At 30.9% G+C, this 20,777-nt stretch overlaps 1 protein-coding gene across 2 annotated transcripts in view; it reads left to right on the forward strand.

Moving 5' to 3' along the window:
• The first annotated feature begins 355 nt into the window (after positions 1 to 355).
• Positions 356 to 20,777, forward strand: part of LOC139085674 (zwei Ig domain protein zig-8-like) — a 49,893-nt gene continuing 29,471 nt past the window's right edge. For both annotated transcript variants that reach the window (XM_070633786.1, XM_070633787.1), the window contains exon 1: positions 356 to 582. In XM_070633786.1, coding sequence (XP_070489887.1) covers positions 504 to 582 — 79 coding nt within the window. In that variant the 5' untranslated portion in view covers positions 356 to 503. The remainder of the gene's footprint in view (positions 583 to 20,777) is intronic.

Genomic DNA, 20,777 nt, shown 5'->3' on the forward strand with positions numbered 1-20,777 from the left:
TGTGAAATTGAAGAAAAAAACATGCGAAAAAGACTCAATCATTGAACAATTTATGACAGTTGAAGAATATGAAGTTTCTCAATATACATAAAGTACATCAATCATATCCCATAATGTGTTGATGATTTAATGTATTTGATAAATATAAATATGTGTGGAATATAAATAAGTGAATAGATGTGTTCACATCTGGAATAAATTAATTCGTCATGAACATGTTACATGAATATATCGATAATCGTACAACAAGCTGCTGCTAAAATCCTTCTATATGATCACATTTTCAGCCGAATACGTGAAGCCATAAAGAATATTGAGAGAGCAAAAGAAAAAAAAGTTTCTACGTGAAGGTTTATCAGTCATACAAATTCATCGCAGACATCAATTTATCCATCGTGTAGACAATTCCATTCCGTCAGCTACACCAACTGTTTTTGATACGATAATAAAGGAAGGTGTACATATACATATAAGAAGGCAAGAAACAAGTGTGATTTAAACATATGCTACAGAATATTTTGAGAAAATTCAGCAACATGCCGACATGTTTAATCATATTATTTTTCCTGATATTAAATTCAGGTAAGTGATACTGATACTTTACATATTTTTCCATTAAATTGAACATTTTAATATATACTTTTGTACATGTCAAAATTTTTCGGTCTTCATCGTCACTTTTTTGTGCCATTTATTAAATGATATGTAAGCGAACAAGGTGTGCTTGCATAAAAAAAAGACAAGCATTACGTAAGGTTGGGTTCTGTATCATTAAACTTGATATGCAGGTTGATAATGTTTCACTAGAACATTTTTCATGGATAATTAGATCCAATGTATTACTTAATCAAAATATTTGTTACATCCAGCAATGGTGAAAATTGATGATGCTTGTAACTCACATTGTGGACTAGTCTAATGCTTAATTTATGCAGGGCAGTCAATGAGGATTTTTTAATTAAATTCTTTTTGATTTTGATGATTATTGTGAAATATTTAAGTAAGTCCATTTAAGCAAATGGATTCACCGAAGGTAAAATTTTACCCTTTTAGAGATTAAATTTTATAAAAATTTAGAGCTAGTAAAATTTGATTGGAATTTATAGTTCATTTAATATGCTTTATGTACATAGCTCTTCATCCTTTTATAATCCAGAATTTGAAATAATTTAATGGATTCTTAGAAATCCTTTTCAAAAAATTTCCTCTTTTTAATCCTTTTAATTTAAATTGAGATAATTTAATTAAAATATTTTATACCAATTTTCATTTAAAATCTTCTTAATGAAGAAGATAGGAAGGATAGGGGGACTAAGATAAAACATGGGTAATTGAAAAAATGACATAAATTTTAGGAATATACCACATCAAAGCTCAAACTTTACATGAATTTTAAATGAATTGAGTTGACAACTCAAACTTTTCATGCAAATATTCTCGAATGTAACAGGCTGCAATTATTCGACCTTATGTATGTCTACTTATAAATTTGACATATGCATGTGGAACTTGGCATGAAATGTTGAATTCATAACTAAACATGTAAGTAGTTGACTAGTCGCAGTGTGTTTCACTTGGGATTGTTACAAAATTACTTGTGAGCCGTTATGGAACACAAGATTCATTGCTGTAGCACTGAATCAGGGGTGAATCCAGTATTGGGGCATTTTGAGTTCAGAATTCTTCAATTTGCTAGAATTTTTGGTTTAAAAATTCTAAAACTCCCCCCGTTCCATACGAAAAAATTCCAAACCCCCCTGAAAAACGTATGGCTACACCCAGGTGCGTAGCAAATGGGGAGAGGTCATTAGGAGCACAGGCTCCCCTCCGAGAATTGAAAAAGCATTAATTTTGTACAATTTTCAATATGACATAAAACGATCGATTCGCCCTAGTAAAATTGCCTGGCTACACCCCCTAGCTGTACCCTAAAATTTTCAAATTTTAATTTTAAACCTCAACAAGAATTTAATTTTGCAATGTTTGAACAAAAATTAATCCAACTCATATTCTATATGCCGCCATGATTAACCACATAATTTGTTTCATATTAATACAGTAAATTATATTAATTTAATGGTTAAAACTTTTTTAATTTCCAAAATATATGAAAGCTACCACAATAAACTTTTTTAAAGATTTTTCACATCGAATTTATGATTTTTTAAAACTTTTTGAAATTATTATTATTAAATTAAAAAAATTCTCTTATTAAAAACTTTATCAATGCAGTATTATTTATCGTTTAGAAACAAAAAAAAGTTCCATAAATAAAGTGAGCAGTTGTAATAATTTTACTGTTGGGATAACACAATAAATCTGTTAGATTATTTCATAAAAAATTATTTTTAAAGTTTTTCCTTATTGCAATGGAAAATTTAAATAGTTTTAAGGCAGGACAGACAGAAAATTTAAATTTTTTAGTTATTTATTCATGAATTTAAATAGCAAAATGGTTTTGTCTGAAGGAAATTGAGTTGGAAATTTCTGATTTCTGTTATTTCTGGTCATGCTGCATATGTGGGTAGTTTTGGTATATACCTTATAAGACACACGTGTGGTGCTTGATGTACTGGAATTATTATGTGGATTACCAAAAGAGGAAATTACTTTTTGATATTCTTGAATATTAACTTATGTTGGGTTGTGCATAAGATTTATGAATTTTTGTAAATCTGTAGCTTCAAATTAAAGCTTTCCACTTATTAACAGTTTGCTGCTTACATAATTAAAAGCATCCAATTAATATGCACTCCATTAATTATGACATCGCAATTACATCGGGTTTGCTGTAAACCACAATCTGAAATTTAACATAACGCAATCTATATTAAATTAAACACAGTAAATATTTAAATGTCAAATAATCAATATTTTTTTGTATTTATACCATAAATATGATACCTTTATTATTTGACCTTATCGGATTCCAAAAATAATATTTAGTGATACAAAATATAAATAAATAAGTACCTAAAAAAACAGCATCAATGGAGCGGAATTAAAGTATTTTCTCAATGAATTTAAACCAAAAATAACCTGTAGAACAATCTCGTCTGTGAAGTATATCAAAACAAAGTTTCATGAAATAACATTAGGTCCTTCAACTTAATATTATTGACTATAGCTTTTTATAGCTGACTGCTGAATTGAAATGGGAAATAATAAGAAAAGGCTAATCAAAATATGAATATTTATTAATTTTAGTTTCGACTAAGAGCCGCAGGTCTGTATTTACTGCATTTTAGATGATCTGGACCAGAATTGTTACATTTCGATTTTCCATCATATGCAAAAATCAATCACATTCACTACCTATAGATAGTCAAAGAAATTTGCCGTATTGTAGGCTTGCCTTGGTATCTCCTTTGGCTAAGCAAGCCTACAAATAGGTTTTGTTCCTTTCTTAAAGGTAATGTCTAGACAAAAACAACAGCTACAATGATACAGCTAAGTACCTTTCCAAGGCTGACAATCCCACATGAATGCAGTTCATGAACCATAAAATGGAATTGTACATGGCTTCATCTTATTTTTCGTCCAAGGCTGCAAGCCTGCAATTTTTAACAGTATCTTATACTTCGTCTAAGGCTACAACCCTTACACAGTTTCAGACAAACCCTATCAATTTTAAACCTGAACAAATCGACTGTTGTCTAGGTTAGTACAATGTCATTTCCAAACCTTTTTTTCGAAATGAGAAAAGGGATTATCCGTCCGGCTAAATAAAATGTCTGTTATTCATCCTTAAGTTTGATAGAAAGCGGCATTCATTCATTCATAAATCTCTCCATTATTATAATAACTTTTCAGCAGCAAAAAATTGTATTATTGATATATTAATATTCGAAGGAATAATATGTTTGGGTTTGCAAAACGATTATTATCCATTTTGATGACTGCTATGAGGAAATACGACGAATTTTTGTGTCTGGTATGATATGGGGTGAATTTGTTGTTATAGGGACGCTTAAGGGGGAGTAAGGAGGGCTTGAAATTTGGATCTGAAGTGCCATATTGACTCTTGATTTTGTTACAAAACGTCAAGGCATGGAGAGAGCGCCTAAAATCGCTATTTTAACCTTTACAAATTTCCGATTATTCCCACAGTAAATTCAAACTTTAATTCAAGATTTAAATTCACAGATTTGAAAATATGAAGATTCAAAGATTTAGCACGGATTTAAAGTCCACAGATGAATTGCCAATAGAACACCCACCTCAAAATGTGCAATCAAACATTCAATTTTCTTATCATAAAATCACCAAATTGAATAGAATATCCCAAGTCAGCTGCCTTTCATGATTTCCTTTCCAATTTTCCTTCAAAAAAAAGGTAAAAATATGCGCCACTACCCATCATTTACTTATCTTTCATGCCATTTAGACATCTCATTTTGCAATAATCCAGTGTAAAAAGATGAGAAGCAGGCAAGAAAAAAAAAATGACAAATAAAATTGAACATAAAGAGCAGCAGTAAGAGACGAAAGAAGGAAATCAATTTGTATTTTATTGGTTTTTAATGTGCCATTCATGGCTTCTCTCGTCGAAATTTAAGGATGATATTATTATAACACAAAAGGTGTGCAATTTTCTTCCATTTATCTGTGTAATTTTGTATAATATTAAGCCGTAAATTGCCAAAATCATTTTTCATTTTTTTCCGACTTTTTTTTTTTTTGTTTTATTATATCGACAGAATCCGTTGTATCGCTGAGGGAGTTCACATTCATCCAGTGAATTTTTTTGAAAAGGGTACATTGGTGCGGGATAGAAGCAAGAAAGTATAAAATGCGGCAGATCGGTTTTTTATACATTCAGTATAAAAATTGGCTTAAATTCTTCAGAGATTTAATTCCTTTTTGCTTTTGAGATAGGAAAATTAATGTTTCTATTTTTCCCAGCAACTTTGAAGTTGGTGTGCTGATTGCATCAGAGAGCGAATTAATGGAAAAGTTCTTTTCTTTCTAATCAATCAATCTTAAGCAATCCTTTATCAATATTTGAATTTGTTTGGAGTTTTATAATGTTGGAGTAGTTGGAAATGAGGTTGACAGATGCTTACAATAGTTTTTTGTTTTTAACCCGTGCGGCACATGACACATTTGTGTCAATTCTCTACAGTTTTCCGTCACATAGCCGTATGAGTACACTATGGGACAGAAATGAATTTTTTTTCCAAAAATTATTTTCTTCGCTTAAATTATAGTCCCTAATATCCCATTTATGGAACTGATTACGAAATCGGATAATTCGATTCCGTTGCGGATATATGGCTCTTCAAAGTTTGGTTCAAGTGTCCTTTCTCATCAAACTCAAACGATCATCACCAGTCACTGATTTGATAAAAATTCTTAAAACTTTTTTATTTGATAGCTATGTGTAGGAGCTTAATTATAAGATATAAAAAATTATCCTGCCTTGATTCCCCTAGGGGAATTTTTGGATTTTCTATAAAAATCACAGGCATGTTGTGTTTCCGTTTGTCTGAGCCTCAACCAGTGCAACTATGGATTCTAAAAATATTTTTATATTATAGATATGGATATAATCTACAACTTTTATGAACATACTTTATAATTTTACTGCAGTTTTGGTGATGAAAAAAATTATTTTCTTCAAAAAAATCGCAATTTTTGGACATAAAATGCTGTAGCTCTTCAGGAATACCCATAATAGTGGAATTTTATTGCATATTTAAATAGCCCTTACTTTATGCTATTTGAAAGTGCAGTTAGTTGGAAGTCGGTATATCGGACACTTTCGAGCAATTTGGCTTTGAAGTGATAGTGAAATGGATCGACGAAAATGAAAAAATTGAATAACATTTTTATAGTCTAACAAAAAATTTTGTTTTTACTGTAGATCAATAGATCTCATCAAGACGCGTATTTTGAGTATAAATATGTTATGCTTTGGTCAAGTTTTCTAACCCATGTAACCAAAAGGAAGAATTGTGTATTACATAAGAATCTTCCATGGATAATACTTTTGTACATTCCATGTACGTTCCTTGTCGTTAGGAAAAGGAAGATAATAGGGAAGATGCAATATGACATCAATGTAGAACATAAAAGGAAAACCAATGTAATACAAAAGTATTACATTGATGGACAATAAAATGCATATAAAAATTCACATGTTTTCTTTGTATTTTTTCCATGAATATTTATGTATTTTTATTGTTAAAGTATTAGTGTGCACTTAATTATAGTACACTAACACCATGAAAAAATGACAAAAAATGCTTAATTTAATTAAGCTGCATACTGTTAAGTCTCGAACACATTCATAAATATTTATAAGTACCATATAAATTTGGGTCGGACTTATAAAAGTGATTTCTGTTTGCTCTTGTGAAGTATATAGAATTCAAAATTTAGAACAAAATTTATTTTTCTTGCCAAAAAAATTTTTCTATGGTGAAAAACTGAGATTCGAACTTTCGCGAGTTGCGGTAGTCCATCAATGGAATACTTTTAGAACATACAAGGACAACAAAAAAAATTTGATATATAAATGGATAGTACATATTATTTTCCTTTAATGTCGAAGGAAAATATATGGAATATTTTGGTTACATGGGAAGTGAAATGTAAAATTTTCAATTTTGACCAAAATTTTTCAAAAAAAATCACTTTTTTTCAAAAATTCAATGAAACTTGCTGGAATCTTTTTTAAAAGTTCTATTTTTATATCGTAATCAACTTTTGTTCTGCAACTTGTCTCAAATTTACCTAATTGAGGTTGAAATTTGACAAAAACTGATTTTTAGTGCATTTTTTGAGGTTTTTTCGTACAAATGCTATTAAATCTTATCAAATATCAATTTTTAGCATCATATTATTGATTAACTTTATGTTTTTGAGAATGATCTTTCATTTTCCGAAGAGAAACTTATCAGATATCTTGTAAAAACGGTCAAAAACTGACTTTAAGTAGTTCAAGCAAGGAGACAAAAATTTTCAAATTCACTTTTTTGCAACTAAACTGATTCAGATGACTTTTAAACTTTCAGAAACTATAGATTATGATCAAAATTTACTAAATTATTCCAAATTTGGGCTAGTTTACGTTTTAAAATAAGCTTTTTCATCTGATTTTAAAAACTGAAATAACTAAATTTTAAAACAGTTTTTCTATAAATATTCCTATCACAGATACTATAAAATGTTTAATTTTGCTTTAAAAGTGATATTTTTGATAATAATAAATATTTTCCTTCAAGCACATAACAGTAAAATCGCTTCATTTCAACCTTAAATTTTAAATAAATATTTAATCAAATATGATACATAAATCCTAATCTGCATTATTAGATGAAACTTTTTTATTGGAAAAACTATTGCAATTACTAAATACGGCTAAATACTATCAAAACATGAAGTTATTTGATAAGAAAAATGAATTAAAACTATGACTGGCACTTTCTATGAAATTAGATAAAAAATGTCGTTTTAAAACCTAAAATTTATGATAGTGCCAAACTAGCAATAATTTAGTAAATTTTGATCATAATCTATAGTTTCTGAAAGTTTAAAAGTCATCTGAATCAGTTTAGTTGCAAAAAAGTGAATTTGAAAATTTTTGTCTCCTTGCTTGAACTACTTAAAGTCAGTTTTTGACCGTTTTTACAAGATATCTGATAAGTTTCTCTTCGGAAAATGAAAGATCATTCTCAAAAACATAAAGTTAATCAATAATATGATGCTAAAAATTGATATTTGATAAGATTTAATAGCATTTGTACGAAAAAACCTCAAAAAATGCACTAAAAATCAGTTTTTGTCAAATTTCAACCTCAATTAGGTAAATTTGAGACAAGTTGCAGAACAAAAGTTGATTACGATATAAAAATAGAACTTTTAAAAAAGATTCCAGCAAGTTTCATTGAATTTTTGATAAAAAGTGATTTTTTTTGAAAAATTTTGGTCAAAATTGAAAATTTAACATTTCACTTAGAAAACTTGACCAAAGCATAACATATTTATACTCAAAATACGCGTCTTGATGAGATCTATTGATCTACAGTAAAAACAAAATTTTTTGTTAGACTATAAAAAAGTTATTCAATTTTTTCATTTTCGTCGATCCATTTCACTATCACTTCAAAGCCAAATTGCTCGAAAGTGTCCGATATACCGACTTCCAACTAACTGCACTTTCAAATAGCATAAAGTAAGGGCTATTTAAATATGCAATAAAATTCCACTATTATGGGTATTCCTGAAGAGCTACAGCATTTTATGTCCAAAAATTGCGATTTTTTTGAAGAAAATAATTTTTTTCATCACCAAAACTGCAGTAAAATTATAAAGTATGTTCATAAAAGTTGTAGATTATATCCATATCTATAATATAAAAATATTTTTAGAATCCATAGTTGCACTGGTTGAGGCTCAGACAAACGGAAACACAACATGCCTGTGATTTTTATAGAAAATCCAAAAATTCCCCTAGGGGAATCAAGGCAGGATAATTTTTTATATCTTTTAATTAAGCTCCTACACATAGCTATCAAATAAAAAAAGTTTTAAGAATTTTTATCAAATCAGTGACTGGTGATGATCGTTTGAGTTTGATGAGAAAGGACACTTGAACCAAACTTTGAAGAGCCATATATCCGCAACGGAATCGAATTATCCAATTTCGTAATCAGTTCCATAAATGGGATATTAGGGACTATAATTTAAGCGAAGAAAATAATTTTTGGAAAAAAAATTCATTTCTGTCCCATAGTGGAGTAGGGCGGCCATCTGCTGTATTTTTGCCGGGACGCTGCTGTACTTTTCAGCCTTACTGCTGTGTCCTGACAAAGCCTCAAAAGATTTTTCAACAAGTCGGAAACTCCATTCAAATATTGGAATTTTTGAAAAATTTTTAACATTTTTCTTTTGAATATCCGGGTCAAGCCCCAGGACTGAAAATATTTTTTCCGGAATTTCCATTATTTTTTGCACTTTTTTGGAAGTTTCTATCCTAATTTAACAATTTTTTTGAATATTAAGACTCAAAGCAGTCCAAAAGAATCCCAATAGTGCCAAACTTTGAAGTGTCCCGATTTTTGGCGAAAATCCTCTGGCCACCCTTCGTATGAGCTCCATGCCATAACGATAATATGACGACATACTTGTACCCTAAAATAGGTTAAATTGGACTAGTCTTGTCAAAAGAAGACCAGATGATGCCTCAATATTTAAATTGACAACTGGTGACTTTCTGGATGGAAAGAGATCTCGAGGTAGGCCAAAGAGCTCATGAGATTACTGTGTGACTCTATATAACATGCTGGATTGTTCGGGTATCATTCTCAGTTCAAAAGCTTTTCACTTTAAACATTAAATTGCATTTTTGAATTCATTTCAAGATAGGAAGTCATTTACTTATTACGGAACGCTCTTAGAGGGAATTTATTACTGCAAGGTAGGGGAGGCGAGGGGGTGTCTAAACTTTCCTCCGGAAGTAAAAACACCAGCTTTCAAAAATTAAATACCAGATTATTTAATAAATTTTCAATATCTCAATCGACACTCTTTCTCACAAAATACCAATAACTGTCATCCTTAAAAGCCATCAATCATCCTGTCAAAAATCTCAAAAAATTCTTAAAACTTTTATAAAATTTTCTTTCACAAAAATGTCCAAAGAATTCCAACAAACTCAAAGTGTACGCAAATATTTCAATCAAATAAGAAAGAAATGTCATAATTAAAACAATGAAAATCAAGAAGAATTAATGAAAAAGTATTTCAGATTTCATTAAAAAACTCGGCTAAAGAAAGAAAAAACTTTTTGCATTGCTCAAAAAACTTCCTCGAGCCTTAAAATTGTCTGTTGTGTCAATTCATGGATTTACATGCTGTGCAAAAAGAGAAATATGTAAATTTTAAGCCACCAAAATTGGATGACGAGGACACCTTATGAGTCTCAATTCAATTACTGTTTTGAGATATTCGTTTCCCTTCTCTAATCCAATTATTGGCATCATACAGAAGAATTTGTCAAACACACGAGGACTTGAAAATTGGAATTTTTTTTTTTTTTTCATCCCCATTCATTCAGATTTTCTTTTTGGGTCTGAGAAATGGAATGAATAGAATAAAAAAAAAGGAAATCTTTAGCAGCTGAATAAACATGAATCCTTATTACAAATGAATGTTATATATATATACATTCTCTCAGAGGTGTCTTGATGCTCACACTACATCCAATTCCTCTTCTTTTGCCGGTGAAGGAAAAAAAGCAGCAGCATACTAAATTTGCATTTAGGATCAGCTCAACAAACAAAAGAATAAGAAAGACAGAAACAGAATAAAGTCTTATCGATTTTTCTCATTCTTTTGCCTTCTTCCATCGTTTCGCATCAAATGCGTATAAATTTTGTGCTGAATATATATTTGTGAACAAAACGAGTAGTAAGAAGAAGTAAAGTCGAAGACAGGAAAATTTTTGTCTTCCGCCCTACGGTCATATCTATATTTGTGTATATACAGTTCTGTAATGTACGACATTGACGGCTACGACTACTAAAAAATTGGTGTGAAAGACTTTTTTTTTGGCGGGAAAAATGTGGGGAGCGCATTTGTAACAAGCGGAAGCTTGCATTTTGTGATATCAAAAATTAATGTACTGGAAGATGATGAAACTTTTCATGCATGCAGAGTAGGAAGAGTGGAGTCATTTTTTATATGAAAAAATAAGAAGTCACAAAAATTTTAGATTTGAGGAGTCTAGAAGGAAAAATTTAGTTCAAGGATATCCTCGTCATACCTCACTAACAGATTTAAGTATTACCATTAATCCTTCCAACAAATGTCATGCAATTGAATGACATGAATATAATTTTGCAGTCCAAGGTCACTGGATAGACAAAACGATAAAATAACATTAATGAAAGTCTCAACATTTTAACATGGCAGGTTTTGGATAAATGGACAGACAAGATAAATAGATATTTGTTTAGGTAGATCAAAAGATAAATGAATCGGCACATAGTCAGACATGGACAAAAAAATGAGAACTTGATGAGAATGGAAGCAATAATGAAAACAAACAAGGCACCGATGAGAGATTTAAAATTGATTAGACTTTCATCTACATGCCAAAATCAGACGAGTAGACAAAACTGTAATTCAGTCTAATCTCGTACCAAGAATCTCCGTTTAAAATTAATGCACATAAAGATTCATAGTCGCCTACCACAAAACAGTCGAAATGAATGAATGAACAAAAAAATTACGTTTTTTATTCAATGTTTGTTGCCACTGTGCGTCTTGCCCAGTAACAATTTCATCTGTCTGAAGAATTTCACTTCATTCCGCTTGTGTGTCTTGATATTTTATTCTCACGACTCGCTAAAAGGCTGAATATATTTTGCTTTTCTTTTCCGCTCGCTTTTCTTTAATATACATTTTCAGTCAGTCTCAATGGATTCATAAATGAATAAATGAGAACGCCCTACGCAACATGGTTTTCTCATCGCAAAATGCTTCCGACACACAAAAAATATGTATATGCGAGGCAAAATGGATGGAATATTTCTACAAATGAGAAATGTAATTTAGGCCAAGGTTTAGTCAGATCAATTTCTTGGTAATTGAAGAATATTAATTTTGCATGGCTCTATCTTTCATGTTTTTCGTGCATGTACGGGAAAGCCAATTTGCAGAATTGCTTGATTATTTAATGAGAGGGGCTCTAATATTTCAGTTCATTAAAACAGTCTGTAGTTCTCTCAGGTGAATTTCATTAGACTTTACTCGTGTATTGTTCTCGGAACAGGAATAGCTATGAAGATAAGTTAAAAATGAAATTATCTGTGAATTTTCCTTCTGTTTCATATTGGCTTTATGCATATGTAAAGTTGATTATTTGTAGAGTTACGGGTATAATTTCTGGAAGGCACATTATGTTGAATGGCTAAAATCTAGCGCTAAGATGGTAAAAGCACCTCTCAAAAAAGCAAAGAGATCGCTTTTAGGTACCGTAATGCTCTTACTGCATTATGAAAGCATACTCTTTGTCTGTTAAGGGCTGGGACCAAATACCAGCCTCAGGTCGAATTTTTTTGACATTTTCAAGATAGTATGCTTTTCATGTCTGTTGTTTCAGGCATTTTAAATGTACTCGAGATTTAATTAGGAATGAAATGCGATATCTGATGTCTGATGATGTCTGATCTGAAATAAACATTTGTATTAGCGTTCTGAATAGCGATTCGATTATAGAGCCCTATGAATACAGATTAACACGTATTGAAATCTCAGACTAGAAAGCTGATTTATTATGATAAAAAGCTCAATTCCTGGCTTAACAAAAAGTCAACCGAGACAATGAAATATCATAAAAAGCACAAGCTGGTTAATCGATCCAAAATCTGCGACCATGCAATCGTGACTCTGGCATCATTCCAGATTTAAAACGAATTCAGTAACAAGTTAGAGTCACGTCGACTTGAAGCCGGATTTTCGATTGATTAACCGATTTGTGACATTCGGGTGCATTCTAAAATCATTTCAATTTTCTACTAAATTGAACCAAAATGTCGTACGCGTGTTCGTCCAAATGAAGGCAATTAAATGAAGAATAAGAAGAACGTGAATTTTCTTGAGCCGTTTTTAAGTTACTTGAACTTTTTTGATTGAGTAAATTGCTGGAAAATATTTTATTTGCAGAAAATCAGAGTTCGAAGTTGGCTCGAATTTTATATAGAGTCAAGTCGACTTGAGTCGACTCTTCGATACAAAATTTGAACGGATTCTACTCACTTTTGTGAGCATGCTCATTTGTATGAAAAAAGCATGATTTGAGTATGCTAATTAATGAGTATGCTCTTTGTATGGTAGGACTAGAATCAAAATTCACTAAATTTTTGAGCTTTTCAAAATCGTATTTAAATTAAAATTTTCCAATAAACTGAATTTAAAGCATGAAATATTGATAAATTGCTACATAATTTTAATGTTTCAAATTCTATGAATATTCTTATTCAAAAATGTCTTCGTATACCCCAAATGGTCCGAAAAATTGTCACATTTTTCTCGAACGAATAAGAAGTAACCGAAAATATAAAATTTATTCAAACCTTTCCACAAAATTCGTATCTTATTTTCTTCTTCCAACACTCATTTATTGTTCCCAAGCATCCAATCTCTCTCTTTTTTTACGTACATCAACCAAACAAATATATTTTATTTCATTTACATCATCACATCACATTTTACATGTAAAACGAGTAAAGGAAACGAAAATGTTCCTCCTTTAATTTCTATGCTGTATTTTTTTGTCTTCTTTCCTACTCTTATATATTTTTTGTGATAAATACGCGTATGCTTGACATTCTATCACGTTTCATTCGTTATCAGCAGTAATGACTACATCATTATACATGTCTTTCCTTTTACATGCATTGTTTTCACTTTAAGATAGGGATAGGAAAGATGGAATTTTTCTGTTATATCCGTTTCTATTCTGGTATTGTAGTGTAGGGGTTCTACGTGTGAGAAAATCACGCTCTCATCGAGTTTATTAAGGAACGAAAGCGGAAAAGTTTCTAAGAAGGTAAATTTAATTATGAGATAAAAATTCTTTTTCATTAGGGATGAAAATGTTTGGCTGATTATGTGGGTTTTGGGAATTTTCAAGAGGGGACGAAATCAACAAGTAGATGTGGAGTTTCAGGAAGTTTGTGATTAGTTGATAAGCTTTTAAAATTGATTTATTATCCTGGAATTGTTTAGAGTAGTGGTGGGGAGCCTGTTTTGTGACACGACACACCTTTGTGATAAGCTACAATCGAAATCCCAGATGACATGCTGTTTATGACATTTTCCAAAAATTTGATGGCATACAAGCTGCCCACCACTGATTTAGATCAAGAAAATATGCATAACTTGACATACGACCATCCATAAACCAATTAAACCCCTAAAAACAATTTTGAATTAACAAAGAAAGCATGATCAGAAGCATAACATCCTAGAAACCTACATATGTAAATCTACATGTTTATGGAGATGAAGCAAAGTATGAAATTAATTCCATTCATGCATGCATGATGATGATGTTCAAAAGGATAACGTAGAAAAATAGTTGGACATAAATTGAAGATGGACATACATGCTTAATATTTACTATAAAGTATTATCCAACTCAGAAATCTATAGAAATGGAAAAAAATGGAATTTATGCTGTGGATGAAAACTATTTTCAAAGAATTTTTCTTCCTTTCTTTAACTTTGTGCATCCCTTTTTGCCAGCATTACTCCTTCATCAACTTACCACTTTACTTTTCTATTCGTTTTTATTCTGTTTAATACTCAAATCAAGTGATGATAAAAAAAAGTAAAAAAATACTTTTCGTTCCTTCTTTTACGGGTTGTTCATGTTGATGTTAAATTTAGTTGAAGAATTTTCACCCGCAAAACATTCTTTTCACTTTTCAAGGGTTTCTTTAGAACTGACCATTTTTTTTTTTTGCTTGAGATGAGGTTTTGCTACTGCGAGTAAAGAGTGTCTGTTAAGTGTGGGACTTTTCATTTATGTTGTACAATACCGTGGGTTTTTGGTAAATTATAATAGATTACTCAATACTCCTTCTTTTGGAGATTGAATTAGCCTACGTCTGATCAAATGTCGTATGTATACCTCTTCATGGTATCCCCTGTTAATGTTAAATACACTCAGCTAGCGTCTGAGCTATGTGCTAAGCTACAACTTAAACCACCTCTTCTAAAGGGTGGTACCCCTACAATCAGACTAAGGATGGCAAGGTTTACAACCGATCATTTTTGCAATCAACTTGCAGAAACAAAGAAACTGGACTACAATCGATGACCAACCCAGAACTCTATTTAAATATGCCCCTGACCCAACTTAACTTCCATAAATCCAGATAGCATTTGTAAAAGCTATTCCCTATTAATTTACACATACAGCCTCAAATTAAGACTTCTAGAATTTTTTCAAAGGGTTTATTACTAACAAGAAGCTCATGGAATTTTTGTTAAGCGTTGCAGACCCTCTGTAAGCTAAATTTAGAAGAAAGGTAAATCCAACTTTTCTTTTTATAAAAAAAAAATTTTCCAACTTTTTCAACAAGCAATTTCAATTTGGAAACAAATATTTTAAATAAGAACAAAAAAAATTAAAATAAAAACTTTTGTGGTTGTTGAAGCTTTTTTGCTTGAGGATTTATTTAGAAATTGCTCGTATTTGTTCCACGTGTACGAGTACTTGTAAGAGAGTCAAAATCATAGAAGCAATTTAAATTAGCTTATGATGAATATTTTAAGGGTGTGTGGTTTGTATTGCACTCTCATAAATGCCACAAGGTGGTCAATCGATTTAAAATCTGGCACCTGACCAGCATAACTCTTGCATGGTGGTGGATATTAATCGAATTTGTCATTAAATCACAGTCATACCGACCTGGGGTCTAATTTTGGATCGATTTATTTATTTGTGCGATTCTGACATCTAATTGCTTACTTAGCTGGCCATACAGATCATCTGTCATCGATGGACAGTCTCAGTCAGCATCTAAAACTGGTCCTTTTGCTGGTTACCCTTTGCTAATTACCAATATCAAATGACTAGCTAATCAGACTAGCAATTTTATAAAGAATTTCAGTAAAGCTTTAAGCATTAAATTTTGCATAAAACTTTTTGATGTTTAAAAGCAAGCAAAAGTTAAAGACAACATTTGTGCTTCTGCCAAATCAATCTTCTACTCTATTCCTAGACGTAGGTTGTCATTCTTTGATCAATATTCATATTTGCTGATCCAAATAATAAAAAAATTACTGAAGCCTAATTTAATTATGAATTTTTGAATGATGATAAAAAATTTTTGTAATTTTTCGCCCGCGGAACCATGAATTTTTAATTAATTTGGTGGATCTCATTCTTTCAAAGACATTTTTTGTCTTCATGACATTGAGAAGATTTTGCAAGAAGCTATTTAGGTACTGAGATTGAAAGAATTTATCAAGAATTGGGATTGAAATAGAATACTTTTTGGAGTCTAAGACGTTGTTTATTTTGACAACAACAGACCGTACTTTCTTGTTGATTTACTGAGAAATTTATGCAAAAATTTGGGTTTTCGGGGTGTATCGAAATTTTGTTGGTATTTCATGATAAACAAGAGAAAATTGTTGCGAAATATTTTGCATTCGTTTCATAAGAAGATCGATTGTTTACTTCGTAATTCTTAATCTAGACGTTTTTGGTCTTTTTATGGAACAATTTCAATTAAAAAAGTATGACTTACATAAGAGAAATCTTACCATTTCGTCCAAAGTTTCAGAGCAATCGGACTCTTCATGCCGTGGTAATTCAGTCACACATCACGTGACATGCGGAAGATCTCGCAAGTATAGTGGGGAGTATAGTAGAGAGTATAGTATACTATATGGCTGCCAAAAATAGTCGGCTTCGATTTGTTGTCAATAAAAGTGGTTTTTCGGTACCTTACAAGCTCCATGGCAGATTCTTCTTCATTTGTGTCACTCGGGATAGATTCAAGTAATACCTGAATCACCCCTAAATGCCCTTTTGGAAAATAAATCGTTTGAAAAACTTTTTGAAAATCTCAAAGTTCATAAATTGCACCCAAAGAACTCAGTAAATGAGCATCAAAGTAATAAAAGTAATCATCATCAAAAAAGAGCAAAAATTTTCTTCATTTTTATTTTTTTTGTGCATTTTCATCTCCACCATCGGATGGAACGAAAGATTCAGACAAAAACAGTTTGCTTTTCATTCTGTAAAATGCTTTTCATAGTTAAAGTAATTAGTTTCTAGCCAAATGTCATTTATGCAGTGGTAAAAAAAAAGTCAGAAGCAAAAGCAGCAGCATCTCATATAAAGTTTAATAGATGTCATCAAAATGTTTAAAAACCCAAGCAGCAATAAAGTTTTTTTTGAGTGTATTATGTCATGTCTTCTCATCATATATTTATGAATGAATGAATGAGTTTATATCTAACCACAGAAAAAATATATATAGTACTTCCACTTTTGTTGTGTCTTTTTTTTATTATCATGTGTAGTTTTCGTATATTTATTTTATTATTTATAAATGTTTGTGGTGTTTCACATCATTGTCAAAACATATTTTTTCTTATTTTTCTTGAGTTAAATTGAATTGGGAGATGCTGAATTGGATGAAACACTGGGACGATAAAATAGGAGTTGGAAAAGTTTCTTTTTGGTTAGCTTTTTTTGGAAACTTTTGAGATAATATTTTGTGTTTTTCCTTATAAATATTTTAGACAATAGGAGTATATAGGGTACAATTTTGGTAAAACGCAATCAAAAGCATATCCTCAGAATTTAGAAATACTGAGATGAATTAAGAACGAAATACTTTTGTGGAAACTACACTAAGACTCAGGTTAGGACTTGAAATTGTTTGGTTAGCCAAAATAAGAGCTAGAAATCGACTTGGATTTTGTATAAAAATGTCAACTGAATTTTCAGAATTCTTAAATGAATCAAGTCAACTCGAGTCCACTTTTATATCCAAGTTGACTTTGAGCTGTGTATTTTTTTAAGCGAGAATTCCCGAGAATATTCCCGTTTTTCGAAGCCCTAGCTGTGACCAAACTGATTGATTGCACAACAGCAATATATAACAAAAATTGAAACAAAAACTTCTCGAAGCCAAAACAATTCTACGTTTATAATTTTTGGATCTTTGTCAAAAAGCTTCTGTTTCAGACAGAAAACATATTTTTTTATCGATAAAAGGCTGCTGTTCTATATATTATTAGAAATAGAAAACTAAATAAGAAACTCGATATGCACAAAAAATTCATGGAAACCAGAAGGGTGTCATTTGCCGTCCAAGTGGCAATTTCCATGTTAATTGTCAATTTTTATGACATTTATCAAGAAATTTGCCACTTGCATGCCATGTGGTCATCATGTTGATAAACTTGTGAAAATCAGGAAAAAACGTCGGGTTCTTGGAAAAATATGAAAAGTTAAGTCAGCTTTAGTTTGGATAAACATACGTAGTTTTTGAATGATCCCTTCCTGAGCGACACAAATGAAGAAGGATCCGTCACAGAGCTTTTAAGGCTCCGCTAAACTTCTTTTATTAATACCAAATGAAAGTTGCCTCCGTTTGGTGTCTATATGGCTTCTAAATTTAAGCGACACAAAATGGGCAGTTATAAAAAGAGGTTTAGTGGAGCTTTTAAAGTTCCTTGGCGGAGCCATCTTCATTTGTGTCACTCGAGTTTATAATAATGCATTCAACTTATTCAGTATTTTCTCAAAACTCAAATAGAATTTTCCAGATTCTTAAAATTGAATTTTCATTTCGAAAAATATTTTCACAATTGATTTTCACGAATTAATCATTAAAATTTCGCAATAACTCACGCTTTATCCAAAATCTGCCAAATTCATCAGAAATATTTTGCTCGACATTTTGCCAATATTTTACTTGATATTTTCCCAATTTATGGATTCAATGTCGACATTTACATTTGATTCAAAAAAATCAATTTATCCTTCTCTGAATAATTACAATTTCTTTGCTCTTATGAGGTTTCATTCCTCTTTCAATATTTCTTATTTCTCAGATCCATAACCAAAAAAAATTCTCGAAAGAACTTCTCTCCTAAGAAAGAAATAGAAAGTTCCACCACGTTCACAGTCGACAAGAACCCAAAAGTATTTTTTCATATTCTTGTTTTGTTTCAACATGGGTATAAAGTAACACACAAAAAAAAAATTTTATGACAGTGATTGACGCAGGTCGGTACTTCATTTCTTTTTCTTCACAACAAAATCACGTTAAACTATCACGTGGCGTTGAGAATCTTCTTCTATGCAATCAAGCATATTGTTGTACAACCATAATTCTTTTGTGGTTTTTGTGTTCCCTCCAAATAGCACAAAGAAGATGAGAATGTACAAAGTTGGAGTGGAATCTTGAAAAAATAAGAAAAAGAAGTCGAAAGCAGATGAAAAACTTTGTTATGCAATTCTTATTTCCATCTCCAATACTTTTTTTTTCCATTGCATTTCATAAAAGAAATTCTGCAAATTCATTTTTATCAATTGAGTGTTCCCTCCTTTATTCTTTGAGATCTGCAAACATTTTTTTTTCTTCTTATTCTCCTCTGATTCCACCAGATATAACAATTTTTTAAAGTTTATTCAAGCATTGTGAGTTGAGAAAGTCTTCTTTTGTTGGTGCACAAGAGAGACAAGATAAAAAGTCATCAGAATTTATTTTTTTTTTTTTTTGTTGTTTGCATAAAAATTGAAATCGATGAAACAAGAAAATTAAGATGGAAATGAAATGAAAGTTTAAAGTTTGAAGCATGTTTTTTTCTTTTATTTTTTTGGATGTTATTTCAATTTTGGACTTGACTTATGAATATTAATCGAAAATTTTAAAATAAGATGAGTTTGAGTTCAAATTCAATTTCAAGTGCAATTGTTTGCTTACAATGTAAAGCTATTGATGTAGTACAATGTAATGAAGAGTTCGATTACTTATTACATTCTACATTTTAAGGGTTGTAGACAAAATCTAGTCGGTTCATACATATTTGCTGTAACATTGTTCCTATGTGAAGCGTAGGCAAAGCGGCTATCTGCTGTATTTTAGCCGGAACACTACTATATTCCGACAAAGTGTTCCGATTAATTGCAAAAATCATCTGGTCAACATAAGCTTAGATCACAACAAAATTCTTTCCATCTGACTTTGTTCCTAACTTTTCCATCATTTTTGTACTTATTTCCTGTCTGCACATTAAGCAGACATTCATTTTTTCACTATTCGGTGCCAAATAATTCGTCAAGCTTCATATTATAAGACTTCATTGGAACTTGAATAGAAATTTCGAAAAAAATCTTTAATATTGTACAAAAATCGATTAAAGCAACAAGTATCAATAAAATTTCCAGGAAGGCACATGGCACAGAAATTAACAACAGTCTGGCCCCAGGCTGGCATGACTCTAGTCTCGCATATTCTACGAAATTTGTCTTCAGAGATTATTAGTACTACAAATATTTAACAGGAACAAACACAAGTTTGAACAAGAATCTAGCAGAAATTACAGCAAATTCGACAGAATTTGGAACAATTCCCAAATATACATCACATCTGAGCTCAAAATTTCGAAGAATTGATTTCAACACATGAACAATTTTCAGGAAATTTATACTTGATTTGTAAATAATTCACATAGAGTATTATATCTACAAACTTTATGCTGTACAGTCATGTAAATTTATTTTAATAATTAAATGTTGAATGAATGACGACCGGAAGTATGAAAAACATAACAATGTGAATATTTTGTAATTATAATAAGAATTGCGGGCATGCAAAATGGAATTTGTGGCTTCAAAATTTTGGGAGATTGTCAAGATCGGTTTTGTATGATTAGACATAAATTGTTCAAAATTTCCAGAAATTCAAGGCATAGTAGAATCCTCAACTATATCCTCATTTACTTAACCACCATTTTGTCAACAAAATCAAGTCATTGATCCAAAAACCTCACCCTTTAAATTACTTCATAAAAAAACTTCACAAAAATACAAAAATTGCGTAAATATTTTATGACTCACTAAACAAAAAAGTCTGCCAGATCATTATTACACTCCAGATCATTAGGTTCATAAAATCATCAAGTCTAAGTTCTTAAAGAATGAACATAACCTCAAAGTCAGATCAGCTCATAATATAAAGTTATTATTATTTGTCATTCTATAACAAACAAAAAATTGCAAGTAAACA

The sequence above is a fragment of the Chironomus tepperi genome, unplaced genomic scaffold (genome assembly GCF_022539635.2).
Source record: "Chironomus tepperi strain 1889 unplaced genomic scaffold, CSIRO-AGI_Ctep_v1 contig_80, whole genome shotgun sequence".
NCBI lineage: Eukaryota > Metazoa > Arthropoda > Insecta > Diptera > Chironomidae > Chironomus > Chironomus tepperi.